This window comes from Suncus etruscus, chromosome 1 (assembly GCF_024139225.1).
Source record: "Suncus etruscus isolate mSunEtr1 chromosome 1, mSunEtr1.pri.cur, whole genome shotgun sequence".
Taxonomy (NCBI): domain Eukaryota; kingdom Metazoa; phylum Chordata; class Mammalia; order Eulipotyphla; family Soricidae; genus Suncus; species Suncus etruscus.
This window is the reverse complement of record NC_064848.1, coordinates 41,996,948-42,012,391: the sequence shown is the minus strand read 5'-3', so window position 1 is coordinate 42,012,391 and position 15,444 is coordinate 41,996,948. Positions and strand designations below refer to the sequence as shown.

General features: G+C 37.3%; 1 protein-coding gene across 2 annotated transcripts in view; it reads left to right on the top strand.

Annotated features, from left to right (window-relative positions):
• TTC39B (tetratricopeptide repeat domain 39B) overlaps positions 1-14,379 on the top strand; it is a 122,666-nt gene extending 108,287 nt beyond the window's left edge. For both annotated transcript variants that reach the window (XM_049769363.1, XM_049769364.1), the window contains 4 exons: positions 1,778-1,886; positions 8,024-8,141; positions 12,149-12,265; positions 14,171-14,379. In XM_049769363.1, the coding sequence (XP_049625320.1) occupies positions 1,778-1,886; positions 8,024-8,141; positions 12,149-12,265; positions 14,171-14,261 (435 nt within the window). In that variant the 3' untranslated portion in view covers positions 14,262-14,379. The remainder of the gene's footprint in view (positions 1-1,777; positions 1,887-8,023; positions 8,142-12,148; positions 12,266-14,170) is intronic.
• The last annotated feature ends 1,065 nt before the right edge of the window (positions 14,380-15,444 follow it).

Sequence of the window (15,444 nt, the reverse complement as noted above, 5' to 3'; positions counted from 1 at the left end):
TTTTTTTGGTTTTTGGGCCACACCTGGCGGTGCTCAGGGGTTACTCCTGGCTGTCTGCTCAGAAATAGCTCCTGGCAGGCACGGGGGACCATATGGGACACCGGGATTCAAACCAACCACCTTTGGTCCTGGATCAGCTGCTTGCAAGGCAAACGCCACTGTGCTATCTCTCCGGGCCCTAATATATTTTTCTAATTAAATATTCCATCAATGAACAAAGAAATGTTTCATGAAGTATGAGGTGATATCTTAAGTAATAGAGGGCTGAGTCTGAGACCCTCATCCATGCACACCCCTTCTCACTATTCTACTACCACAGGGGGTATGTAACCCTGATGGCTTATGAGCACTGGACCCTCAGTTTTATTCCACTGGGCTGAGCTCTGTAGGGGCTGACCCTGAGAGTTCCATTATTGCTGGGTGTAACCCTTACTAGACTAACCTAAATATTAATTAGATATCAATCATTAATTGTTATTGAAGGTCTCATTGAATCATTAAGACTTTTAACAGAAACTGTTAGTAAAATAGAAACACAAGTGTTGTAATCTTAGTTTTCATTGCTGTAAAATAAAGGTAATTTTTGCTGCCACTCAAATGTCTCATTTATTTCCACTGATTTCCTGTAAGATACTTTTCAGTGACTTTATTCGATTTTCAAATGTATTTATTTCTGAGAATACGTTAAGCTGCTCTGCATATTTCCTCCCTTTCAAAATATGAACTTTACTACCAGGAGGAGTAGAAAAATATTTTCAAGCAAAAAAAAACAGTTGCTTTTGGTCCAAAAGATACTCTCATCTGTTAGCCTATAAAATGTAATTTGCAACTCTATATCATTAGTTTACATTTATCAAGGCTGTCATTTAGCCATATGGCCTTTAAATGAATGTATTTTCTGCATCTTGGATTGCATTACTGGACTGTCACATATTTTTAATGGTATAAAAGAATCTGAGCCCAGTAAAATATTTCCTATGTTCATTTCCAGTGATGTTCTTGGAAGCAAATTATATAAACAAATGACAGATATTTAAAAGAAAAAATTTTAACTTAAAAGCAATAGCAAAGCACTAAAGACATTGCTCAACCAATGGAGAGCCAAGGTTCAATCCCTGGCACCACATGGTCCCTTGAGCACTATTTGGAGCAGCCCCTAATTCCTGAACCAAGAGTGGCCCCTGGATACACACTTATTGTGGACTTAAACAAACAAATAAAAAGTAGTAACAACAAAAATTTACATTAACTGGGGCTGGCGAGGTGGTGCTAGAGGTAAGGTGTTTGCCTTGCAAGCACTAGGAAAGGACCACGGTTTGATCCCCTGGCATCCCATATGGTCCCCCCAAACCAGGGGCAATTTCTGAGTGTGTAGCTAGGAGTAACCCCTGAGCATCAAATGGGTGTGGCCCAAAAAATTTACATGAACTGATTCATAATGTTAGTTAAAACATATCCTCCTACACACTTCTATAATTTTCCCAAATTATTGAATATGTGGAAGTATATCTATTTTTAAATAAAAATTAAAATAATTTTAATAAAACACGATATACCATATATTGAATTATTATTTCAAAACATTAAGTCAAAAGATATATGATAAAATGAAAAAAGAGAAAATTTCATCACTAAAGTTTAAATGGGAAAAGCACAAAATTGCTGAACGTTGGCTTTGCCATGGCTACTGAGGAAAATCTAAGAATGTAGTTTCTCATTGAGAAGGACAGCAAGTGACCTCACATAACTGAGTAGCTTTTCATTTTTTCCTCATTAGGAAATGATGTATGTCTGGAATGGTTTTCCAATAGTGAGCAAAAGGAATGACCTGTCTGAAAATCTATTGGTAACTGTTGAAAAGGCAGAGGCAGCTTTACAGAATGAAAGTAAGTATATAAAAAGAGCCTGGGACTTTACCTCTATCACTCTCTTGTTTCTTCCTAAATCTCTGCCCAAATTAACTTGAGGGCATGGTGGAGCAGCCAAAACTGGGCTTCATGTGCCTGTGTGATCATAATGAAATGAAGAAACAGTGTACACCGTAACAGGGATAGACCATGGAGGCAGCAGGCTAAGAGAAAGGAGGTCCTTGAAATAGATTATATATTATATGATTTCACTAGTTTGAAATATTGAGAATATTAGAGCAACTTGAAGATACAGAATGTAGATCAGTGGTTGTGTAGGGATGGGGAGAACAAAGGATATAGGGCAAGTAAAGGGCATGTCCTTTCTTTTGGGGGTGTTTGTGCTGAAATGTTCTAGAATTGATTGTGATGATGGTTACACAATTCTATAACCTACTAAAATCCAGTCAGTTGTGTATACTTAAAAGGGCGAATTGCATAGTTTATGGTTTGTAACATATATCTTCAAGCTGTTAAAAAGATGAATGGAAGAAGATGGTCAGAGAAGCTCATGTACTTTTCCAGCTTTAGTTTGTTTGATTTTTTTTTTTGTCTTTTTTACCCTCAAATGACTGACTACTAATGTTCTTTGCAGATAGAGAGAATTGTTTGTTCTTAAGTTGGAGTTTTACCACAGTTCATTTTTTCACTCATTTCTGGTATAGTAGAGGCCCCCATTAGCTCCTGGAAATTCCATTTACTAGGGACAGCTGACAGAAGGATCATGAGAAAGTCTGGGTTTATGTCCTCTAGATCTGCAACTGTGAGACTCAGGCAAACAAACCTCATCATTCTAAACTTTAGGTTTCTTTTAAGATGGGAATGATATTGTAAAAACTCCCCAAAACTTCTTTGAAGTACTGTTGCTTTTTCAGTAAATAAATTACTTAACAACTTCCTGCCCCCAGAAATCTACCATCTGAATGACCCAAACAAATAGAAAAATTGCTTCAGAGGTTACTTCTGCTTCTGCTCCCCCAATCATTTCAGTGCCTACCTATTAGGAGTTCATAGTCACCATTTGGAAAACAGTGGACTAAACTATTCCCAAGTATTCTTTTTCTGATATTTTTAATTATGTGTAATTTATAGAATGAATTCTTTTAAAGTAAACCTTGACATAATGGCTGCCTTTCTTGGGTTCTGTATCAGCCACATCATGTAGTTATTTTACAAAAAAATATGCTCTGAATACAGAAATACAATGAAAATCTCTGTGGTGATAAACATTGTAAAGGACATATAGATTCAGGAATAGTCAGGGAAAAAACAAAAATAAACATATTTTTCTTAACTGGAAAATGAGCATGAAGGAGCAAGTTTATTCTTGACACGCTCTTCTTCTGGAGGGGGATACGATTATTGAATATGTCTCCTTAAATGAGGACCACATTTATGCTTTTTTTTTTTTTTTGGCTACAGTATGAGACTGAGGGTGGATTTTTTTTTTTAATATTTCAAAGAGTGGCCAGAGAGATAGCACAGCGGCGTTTGCCTTGCAAGCAGCCGATCCAGGACCTAAGGTGGTTGGTTCGAATCCCGTCGTCCCATATGGTCCCCCGTGCCTGCCAGGAGCTATTTCTGAGCAGATAGCCAGGAGTAACCCCTGAGCACTGTCGGGTGTGGCCCAAACCCCCCCACCTCCAAAAAAAAAAAATTCAACATTGCAAAGGACCAAAGGCCCCTCTTGGTGATTCTCAGTTGCATTGGCAGGTCTGAAAGGCAATTCAGCAGGCCCACCAGATTTATCTACGGATTTTCCTGGAGCAGAGAGCTGATTATTCCCAAGAAATATTTTAGCCAGCACGCCCATTTGTGGACGTTAGTTATACCCCCTACGTGGATTACTGGCAATATTTCTGAAATTCGTGTCATGGTAGTGACATCACAGTTTCTTTCTTATTATCTGGCACATTCTCTCCCTTGCAAAAATCACAGGCCAAAGTACAGTCTCAGTCAATTACTCTGCTCAGGGAAATTTTTAGCACCAAAAATTACTAAGAAAAGTTTTCCCTCTGGCCAAATAAATTTTCACCTCTAAAGCTAGGGCCAGTTAGGTGAAAACCTATGTTTCTAGTTTCAGCTTCTAAGTAGTAAACAGTTTCTACCTTAACTATCAACTGCCATCAGGGGCCTCCCCACCCCCCCAAATTCCAGCAAACAAGTTTTTCATCTTTTGTCATAAGATCCTCCTTTCTAATCTAGCTACACTCCTTTCTCTCTATTATGCTACTTCCTCCTTCCTAGCTCGGAATTTTTTTAGTAGATTCTTTTCATCTGCACTAGCTAGTTCTGATATGTATATTTTAGGGCCTGCTGTCATTGTGTCCTTTCTTCTATGACTCCTGTCTTTTTGTCAATACAGGAATTCTTTTCATACCCGAGACTGGGTTGGCTATCTATATATACTATTAAAATGGAAGAGTAAAATTGTCTCACTTCTAGGCCAGAAGACGCGGGTCCCCAGATACAAAATTTGTGTGTGGTTATCATTTATTTCATATTTTGCTGCACGGCTGCTTCGTGTTTCACCCGCTTTTCTCTTGTAAAGGATTTTTTTCCCCACTAGAGTTGCTGAGATGCAAGACACCTGCAGCACGGTGCCATTATCATTGGTGTTACATGATTATCTCAATGTTGACTTGATTTGAATACTCTAATGATAAGTAATAATGAGCACTTTTCATGTGCCCATTAGCACTGTCCACCTTTGAGAAATGCCTGTTATTTCCTGTCTCTGTTTTTTGATAGGGTTTTTGTTAATTATTTTATTTAAGTATCATGTTAATGTCATTTTAAAAAACTCAATACACATGATAACAATTGATGTAATTTTTAAAAAAATGTCATCCAATTTTTGTTAACAGCAAATTTAGAACTTTTGTTTTCTATCTTATTCTTACTTCTATACCTAAAATCATATTATACCTGAACATAATAAACTTTGGTTGAAATATAATTAAGTAATAAGTTATTATTTCTGTGGGCACCAAAATGATATTAGATGTTTGTATGGATTGAGAAACGAATCATATAAATTAGCATCTTCCAAGCAGTTACAAAATGTTTTTAGTTTGTGATGTGAAAGGTATGTTTCCTTTAAATAATACCACATTTATGCAAACGGGTAACACATATCTGCAAAAGCAGAGTTCAGCTTTACTATTGAAAGCACTAGATAGCAAGCAGGGGATAGTATTTTGGCTAATGTTTGCCTTATATCCAGCCAACCCAGGTTTGATCCCCTGTATCTCAAATGGTCCTCAAGCTCACCAGAATAGATCTCTATGCTCTATTCCTTAGCATAGAGATAGGAGTAACCTCTGAGTGAAAGGCTCGGTAGTCCAGATGCTGCTCCGATGCAGAGAAATGAAGAGACAGTCACTCAGGCAAAAGCTCAAGTGGGTTCTTTATTCTGGCCGGTCAGGGTCCAGTGCCCGTCCAGAACCGAACAGAGGCAAAGGACCACGTGGCTTTCTTTGTTCATCCTTACATACCATAAGAAGGGGAGAGGAGGTAGGGATGATTCCTTTATAAGGGCATATCATCCACTAAGACATTCTGAGGTAATATAAGTTCCTTATAAGGGCATAACATTTGCTAAAACATTTTGAGGTAGCACAAGGTATCACATGAGCTTAGGGTTGGTATAAGCTTCCTTTTTAGGACAAAAAGGGTTAGATACAAAAAGCAGGTATAAGCATAGAAAATTATAGAATTCTGGTTACAAAAACCTGACCTTTAAGTTCCATGAGCTACAGCAGTGGGAGCTGGTGTAACTAGTTGTTGACTTCCCTTTTCTTGAGTACTGCTGGGTATGACCACAAAACAAAACAAAACAAAACAAAACAAAAGCCCAAAATAATAAAGCACTATGTGGTGAAGAATAGAACTAGCATTCTACACTGACACAGTGCTATAGCATGAAAGGCTGGTTACTAGTAATGAATGGTAGAATTCTTTAAGTGTTTGGCATCAGTGTTTCATCTTGATTTTCAGTAGCTGTTCATTTGAAATCTCATTAAATTCAATTATAACAAGAAATTGGTACAGGAGGTCCTACTTGGCCCACTTATTGCAGTTAGTTTGCTTGCTTGATGTATTTTGATTGCAATTCACTGATGCCACTTCTTTAATTTTTAATTTTTATTGCAATTAAATACTAAATATTTAATGAAAATGTAATCAGCATTGAATAAAAGAAAAGTGTTACTTTATGGCTTTCACTTTTTCTAAGTCTCTTTCTAAATTTTTCTTTGGTGCATTTCAACTAGTTTTTAAAGACTCTGCTATTGATATTTCTGCAGTATTGAAGGCCTTAGTCTTTCTGTAGTATTTCTCCCCTTCAGCCTATCCTCTGTTTTATTAAGTTCATCAGATCTTTCTTTTGTGTTGACAATCTGCCTTGGCAGCCATATTATGTAATGCTCTTGGAATGGAAAATGGAAATTATATTGCAATGTTCATTCATGAATTCACTCATGATATTTAATAGTCATGATAATGCATCTATACTGTATTTTAAGGAAAAATAATCATCTGACTGTGGTTCGGTGGAAAGAATGGTTTTGACTTCTAAGGTTTGGGAGGGATGTGGTTATTTTAAATTTTGGTTTCCATATCCCCAACACATAATATATAGATAAAAATTAAGTATAACTATATTTATTTTAATTTCTATGTCCTATGTCTGTTGCTTCATTTACCATTCACAGAACACCAGAATAATATGGTAACACAAACTGGCATCAATTGCTGCACAGAATGCAGAAAATCACAAAAATGATACTGTTAGTGGAATGTAATTCATGGTGCATTATGTCTAGAAGTAGGAATAGATTCTTTTTGGAGTGGATGTAGAAAATGAATTCTTAATAGGAGAGATATTTATGGTATTAAAATCCGTGATTTTTTTTTTTTTTTTTTTTGTGGATGACCTATCAGATCTTGGAAGAGAGGGTTAAAAAGCATCTGGTATCAGCACTGTTCTTGGTGAGAAATTGTATTGTTAACTTTCAGGGATGAGCAGCTTTCTTATTAAAGCACCAGCATATGTTCATGGTGGTTTCTGAGGTTTGTACCACAAACAGGAGGGTTGAGTCTGAAGGATGCTCAGGGTCTCATTCATTTATTTTACTGACCTTTCTCATATGGGTTGCAACCACCTGAGTTAATAAATAATCATTTTGGAATGGGCTCTTAGTTTTTCATCATCATCATCATCACACACACACACACACACACACACACACACACACAAAACACACTCAATCACTCACTCTAATTCACAAGTAGCAGATGAGGAGCTACCACCCTTTGTCAGATGTCATATAATATGGTTGTTTAATATTCTACTGTTTATTATTCTACTGCCTTGGGCTGTGGAAAGCAGAGAGCATTTTTTTTTTTTTAAGGAGAAAAGTGGTGGGAAAAATGTCTATGTTAGCATCAAGCAGCAGGAAGTTTGGGAGGAGTAAAGGTACCTTGCATGTACTTCAGAAACTTTTTTGGTCTAATTTTATAATATAGTTCCATCTCCCTCACCCCAAGAAAATAATCTGGAAGAATTTATAAGTTGGAAACATAATGATCTGAAGAATATAGAGGATATTCTACCTTCTGAATTTTGAGTGGTTACAAGGCCATCTGCTTCTCCATATGGAAAGTGCAATCTCTGTTGCTGAAGCCAGCACAATTAGAGGCCAGAAGCCAGGAGGGGGCAGCCTTCTTGCTCCTTCTGGCTTTACTTTTTTTTTTTTTTTTAATAGCTTTTACCTTTTATAGAATGAATAAACCTCTCCTCCCTTAGAGTTCAGATTTCCCTTTGTTACAGCTAGCATCATATAACTTGTAGAGGGAATGCTTGGAAAAAAAATGTAAGTAGATAGAATGAACCACTTAATAAAATGGTGTGTTCTTGTTGCAAACATCAATATTCTCTCCATGGAAGCACATCTTCATGTATTTTTATTTAGTGAGGCAGAACAAATGTTGAAATTATTTTTCTTATCTTACAATGATTCCTCTGAAACCAAATAGTCATTAGGTCTTTTTCCTCATTAGGATTTTTAATAGTATTGTTTTGTGTGTGTGATTCTTGTTTGCTTTGCTTTAAGATCCCAGTGACTACTCTGTGGATGACGAGTGCTTAGTTAAGCTGTTGAAAGGATGCTGCCTGAAGAACCTACAGCGGCCTTTGCAAGCAGAATTATGTTTCAATCATGTTATCCAAAGGTGAAAAATGTGAATTCAATATGAATAATTTATAGTTGGGGAGGGGGAATACTGGGATAAAATCATGCTTTGATCCTGCCCACCAACCCTTTCACTTAGAATTGTCTAAATAGGGCCGGAGGGTGATAGCACAGCGGTAGGGCATTTGACATGCTTTGGCCTAGCCAGGACAGATCCAGGTTCAATGGTCCTCCGAACCTGCCATGCATGGCCCTAGCCAGGACAGATCTGGGTTCAGGTCCTCCGAACCTTCCAGGAGTGGTTTCTGAGCCAAGAGTAACCCTGAGCACTGTTGGCGTGACCCCCAAACAAAGAATTGCCATGTACAAAATCTAGGGGTTTATGTTCTTTGAGAAGAATCTAACTAGAACATGACTTTATGCAGTTCTACATTTCTACATGCCCTTTTAAAAGTGACACCCCAAAGTTGTTGTCCATTTAAACTCCAGAAGTGATAACCTTTTATATTTTAGCAGAATCTCCCACATTACATTTATGATTAGTGCACATTAAAAAAATTAGCATCGTGGTTTACAAGACTACTCATGATTAGGGTTTCATGCATAATATACCCTCCATTAAAGTGTCACTTCCTTCCTCTGTACAATTTCCACCACTTCAGTTCTCAGTTTCTGTTGCCTTTGGGTATTTGCTAGATCATTACTTTGTTCTTTTAATATTTAAGTTATGGGAGATCATTCTGTGTTTCTCCCTCTCCTTCTAACTTGATTTAGCAAGATACTCTTTAAATTCAGGTGACATCCATTTTGATTGATACATTTATCTGTGCACTTATTTATCCTGTATATATTTGAGCTCCCACTATGAGCCAGAGATCATGCTGGGTCCTAAGGATTCAGAGTTGTGATAATAAATTGTTAAAGAAGACATGAATCCTTGGGACTGAGCATTTATAGTGAAAAGAAATGTCCAAAAGCAACTGAAAAGGTTAACTGGTCTTAAGTGGAAATGGGAAGTATAAAATGGGTGGTAGAAATAGGACAGAGGAAGAAAGTGGACACTCAGATGGAGGGTGTGTTATGCATGCATCCCTAATTATTATAAAGAAAGGTGCTTTTCCCCCAATAGCACTGATGATAATGTGTCCTGCTCCTTTAGTTAATAAAGTCCAGCTCACTTTCTGATACCTGGCCCTTTTCTCTCTTCCTGAAGTCATCAATGTAATTATCCACAGTGGCCGGACAGTAGAAGTAGTTTTATTGAGCAATAGCAGGAATAGGGATTGGTGGACATTGTAGATTTGGGAATGCTTATGTTGTCATTTAAAAAAATACTTTCTTGGGGCCGGAGAGATAGCATGGAGGTAGGGCGTTTGCCTTGCATGCAGAAGGTTGGTGGTTCAAATTCCGACATCTCATATGGTCCCCTGAGCCTGCCGGGAGCGACTTCTGAGCGTAGAGCCAGGAGGAATCCCTGAGCGCTGCCGAGTGTAAAACCGCTCCCCCCCAAATACTCTTTCTCCTAGCTCCAGTTGACTTCTGAAAAACAGTTCAGTAGCAAAAATTGCTATAGAAAACCTGAACTCTGGATTTATTTATTTTTTTGCATAAGATCTATAGATTTGGAGTGGGGGTTTGGATTCACACCCGGCAGCAGTGTCAGGGGTTACTCCCGACTTCGCACTCAGAAATTGCTCCTGGCAGGCATAGGGGACCATATAAGATGCCAGGATTCCAACCTCCTTCAGTCCTAGATAGGCTGCCTGTAAAGCAAAGGCCCTACCGCTGTGCTAGCTCTCTGGCCCAAGATCTATAGATTTAAAACAAAACAAATATTTTTTGTGATTATAGCTGCACTTCATTGTTGTTCTGTTTCCTGATTTGGGGAACCATACCAAACATGGGAGGCTATTTCAGCTCTGTGATCAGGAGTCAGTCCTAGAGCTGCCTGGGAGACTATACAGTGATAGTGGTGAGGATCAAACCTGGGCTTCCTGCTTGCAGTGCATGCCCTCATCCCATTGATCTCTCTCTAGCCCAGGACTACACATTTTCACAAACTGACTCATTTGGTAAGTCAAATAGATAATAGCCACAGACTACAAAGTCACATTCTCTCTCCCTATCATTTTGCCTTTCTACTCATAGAGACTGATTCCCTCCTTTTTTGGGGGGGGGGAGGGGTCACACCCAGCAGTGCTCAGGTGTTGCTCCTGGCTCTATGCTCAGAAATCCTGGTGGGCTCAGGGGACCATATGGGATGCTGGGATTCGAACCATCATCCTTCTGCATGCAAGGCAAATGCCTTACCTCCATGCTATCTCTCCCGTCCCTCCTTTTTTTTAAAATAATATTTTATAAGAATGCAAAGGGAATGTTTCCTTGCAAGAAGAGAGACCATGTCTGTTTACCCTAAAATAAGTACTGTTTTTAATCAAAATCAGTGTTTATTTTAGTTGTATTTTAATGATGTTTTTGTCTGAACCAAAAGGATGACCCTCATGCTAGTTGCTGTTTGTATTTATCTCAGTGAGTTATTAGCTCTTGTCCTTCATAACTTTTGAAAGCTAAACTCATTCAGTGGGGTTTTATCTTGAGAATATGATGATGCTAACAACGAGGGGCAAAGCCTGAAGTGATTTTGCTCTATTTTTATCAGATTATTCATAGGCTTTGAAAATCAGTTACTTTTCTCAGAGGTTTCTGGTCACTTGGGCAATATAAATTTAAGTTTAAAATTTAGGTGAAATCTGGAGCCAGAGAGATAGCATGGAGGTAAGGCATTTGCCTTGCATGCAGAAGGACGATGGTTCGAATTCCAGCATCCCATATGGTCCCTGAGCCTGCCAGGAGCGATTTCTGAGCGTAGAGCCAGGAGTAACTCCTGAGTGCTGCCAGGTGTGACCTAAAAAAAACAAAACAAAACAAAACAAAAAAATTTAGGTGAAATCAAGCCTATCAGTTATTAAGGAATGTGGTTTTTTTTATTCATACTTAAGAACAGGCTGTGGAGTCTGCTGTCTGTCTTTCTTCTGTGCCAGCAAATGAGGCTTTTCTAACCCACCTTTTCTCAATGAAGTAACCTTAAAGGGTCAACTTATATGACTCTTCAGTCCTAGATGTCTTCGCTCCCTGACTAGACATTAGACACTAAACCCAGATTTATACTGAGCAAACCCTGGGTTTCCTTCAGCATTAGCCTCTATACTTTTAGATTTGGTTTTTTATGATGCTGCTGACCACTGAAGTGTTAACCACTTTTATTTTTGCTGATTTTTTTCATTGCTATAAGATTCAACGCAAGGAAAATGGAAAGCCATTTAAAAATAAGTTTCAAAAAAGTTTATATTTTATTGATTTAATTTTGTTTTGGGGTCTCATCCAGTGGTGCTGAAAGCTTACTCCTAAGGCTCTATGGATCACTCTGGCAATGCTCAGGGGGACCATACATGTTACTAGTGATCTAGTTGTGGTACAAAGCAAGTGCCTGTATTATCTTTCTGGTCCAAGATTTCTTATTTGTAAGAAATATTTTAAGAGTCATTTTCTGAATACAATTTGTGGGGGAGGGAGGCTTTGGCATCACAACTTGGTAGTGCTCAAGGATGTCTCCTGGCTTTGATCAGAGGACCGTAATTGTGTGGTGCACAGAACCCTGTTTGATTACTTGCAAAGCAAGCACTTTACCTGTTATATTGTCTGACTGCCCATGAATATGTATATTTTTTAAGTCGGGGCCACACCTGATGGTGCTAATTCTGGCTCTGCTTGAGGTAGTACTGGAGATCTAATCATGGCAAGTGTCTTAAGTCTTTTGTTATTTTTTTGGCCCCACTTTAACACATTTTTTGCTCAATTTTTGGTTTTAAGAGTTAAATAAATGATAATGCATACTATTGCCATACTTTATTTGATGTGTGGATTTATGGCAGCTCTCTCATTAAGACTTGGTGCTATATCTGTTTTCTGGGTAATGGAGGATGCTTATGTGTTGAAAAAGTATGGCATGTGTCTTAATCTTTTTTTGCTTTTCATTCACTCTTTCAGCGAAAAGCTATTGAAGTATGACCACTACCTAGTGCCATTTACCCTGTTTGAGTTGGCATTTTTGTACAAAAACCAAGGGGAAATTGACAAGGCCATAAAGACCCTCGAAACTGCCAGGTAAGTGATGATGGCTGCTTTTCCTTGGTTGTTATGGAGTTCTACATGCCAATGTTTCAACAGTGCAGCACAATCATACATTTAAAAGTGTCATTTTCAGTACAATAAAAAAATGTTGCCTGTGCTAATTTATGCTTCCTTTATGCTGCTTCTATCTTTTGCTGTAACTGTGCTGTTTCCAAGCTTCTCAAGTGCCTGAAGCACTGTTGTGACTAAAGCACTGTTGTGACTATTTACAGATGTGCTGATAGGCATCTGTATAACAGACTTCTTTTTTTTTTTTTTTTTTAAAGCTGAACAAAACTTTAATTCATTTACCAACATCTCCAAACTGACTGATCAGGGTTATCTCTCTCAGGAGACAAACCCCCATCCAAGGTTATGAATTGGATTATATAAGGAGAGGCTATAAAGAGGTTCTATTTTTTTTTTTTTTTTTATGATCTTTAAAAATGATTGGCTGTTGTCTAGGGTACCTTCCATTCTCTTCTATACAAAGGTCAGCAGACTTTTTCAAGTATTAGTTTTGGTTTTGCAGTATAAAATCAAGTGAAAGGAATCTGAATTTGGCCTTTGGATTAGAATATGCTGACTTGTGTGTATATTTAACTTTCCTTGGAAAACCTTTTCTTGGAAAACTATGTATTTAAAGAAACCCTTCGAATCTTCTTAGTTTATTGTGGACATTTGAAAGCACTTTATTTTTTCTGCAAGGTTATCAGTAGCTTAAGACTTTTTCTTTTCTTTTCTTTTTTTTTTTTTTGGTTTTGGATCACACCCAGCTACACTCAGGGGTTACTCCTGGCTCTACACTCAGAAATTGCTCCTGGCAGGCTTGGGGGACCATGTGGGACACTGGGATTCGAATCACCATTCTGCATGCAAGGCAAATGCACTACCTCCATGCTATCTCTCCAGCCCCTTAAGATATATATATATATTTTTTTTGGTTTTTGGTTTTTGGGCCACACCTGCCGTTGCTCAGGGGTTATTCCTGGCTGTCTGCTCAGAAACAGCTCCTGGCAGGCAAGGGGGACCATATGGGACACCAGGATTTGAACCAACCACCTTTGGTCCTGGATCGGCTGCTTGCAAGGCAAACGCCACTGTGCTATCTCTCTGGGCCCCTTAAGATATTTTTTTAAAATCACATTTATCCAGTTCTTTTTTTTTCTTCCTGACAACCATGAGGTCTGCTCTCTTTTCCTGAGTTTAATTTCACTTTAATTATGTTCTACCTATAAATGAGAACATGAACATGTGGTTTTTCTTTGTCTTTGGATTATGTAATTTAGCATAATGCCTTCAGGATACACCTACATTTCTTTATATAGGTAAGCCATACCTTCTGCTGTCATTCGTTTATAGATATGCATTTAGATTGTTTCCATAACTTTACTATTCTAAATAATGCAGGAGATCAGTGTAGAAATACAGATATTTTTTGGAGTTAGTATTTTTCTCTTCTTTGTATATATTCCCAGAAGTAGATCATGTAGTACTTCTAGTTCTAAATTTCTGTACATGTTTATATAGAGCAGCCTTAAAATTTCCAATCTTATAAAGCAAGTCAAACTATTTAGAAATCGCTCACACAAAATTTATTATATCCTTCTTTAACCTTATTTATTTTTTGCTATATTGGTGAATGATTTGTTAATGAAATAGAAACTTGCTGCTCAAAATATGGCTTTGAAACCACCCTAAGAAATCTTCTGGAAATAGAAAATATTTTCACCCCTTTCCTCTCACACACCCAGATGTACATTTTAACACCAGTTTCTGCTGTGCACAATGAAGTTTGAAAGTAAATAGGAAATGGAGATGTGAGGAAATGAAGGATGATGGTGAACCTTGTCATATAAATCAGTTTTGACACCACAATTTTATTGTTATTTGCTTTAGAAACAACTACAGAGATTACTCCATGGAATCCAGGCTGCACTTCAGAATTCAAGCAGCTCTTCAGCTCTGGAAAATACCTTCCTCAGATTGAGCAGCACAGCGTGAAGGATGAATTTATTTTCCTTAGATACCACTGGCATCTGATACAGATTAGACCTTGTATTAATATGATCTTGTGAATTAGAGATAAACAACAACTTTACTGTCAATATTTTCTATCACCTGTATGGTATATTGTTCTACATAAATATGTTTTTTCTTATGAAAAAATATTCAGTACAGTACTATCTAGAACATTCTTATATATTTTGCCTCTAAAAAATAATTCATATTAGATTTGAGTTGGAAAGCGAGAAGTTCTTTCAAGGACTCAAAGGTACAATAAATTCTAATTATATTATTATTTTTTAATGTGAAAGTGAATATTTTTAAGTTGGGAAATTTTTAGATTTGTTGGTCATTTGAACTTCAGATATTTTGTTGCCAAGTATTTACATGTTGTAGAGGAAAGTAAAAATCACCTATTTTCCAAGTAGGTTAATAATAACTTTATGAAAACTTCTTGAAAAAAGAAGACAGTGATTTGTACAGGGATAAGATAATATACTTGAAAGGTTGAAGAGACCTGTTTCTGGAAAAGAGAAAAAAAATTCTGTATTATATTTTATTCTTCATGGTTATAGATAATTACAGTTTTTGAGAGGTTTTTTTTTTTTCTGTTTCTAAATATACTTAGGTCTATTATAATAAGAAAAATAAAAAACTGTGTATCCAAAGGGAATAAAAAGTCATATTTTAGAAATTATCTTCAAATTTAGCAAGAGAGTCTAAAAATATATATATGTATATGTATGTTGATTATTTTTCTTATATAAAGCTATGTTCCTGCTGTTTTAAATGATATGTGAAATACCAATAGTTTTACACTTGTAATGTTAGTGAGTATGATCTAATTTTATAAAAAAAAAAAAAAAAAAGAAAAGAAAAAAAGAAAAAGAAAACCACAACTCTAGCACTGTGATAGTTCCTTGTAAATACCTGGACTGGGCTTAGTTCAGGGGTCTCAAACTCGCGGCTCGCGGGCCGTTTGCGGCCCTCCGTACAACATTTTGTGGCCCGCGGCCGGCCTTCAAATATCGCAGTATTCGCGATTATTCGCTTACCGAATAATCGCAATAAAAATCGCATTAGTAAGAAAAAAATCGCATTAAACGTTCGCATACTCCGAGCAGTTACGTTTGGGGTATGCAAATGTTTGATGCGATTTTTTTTCT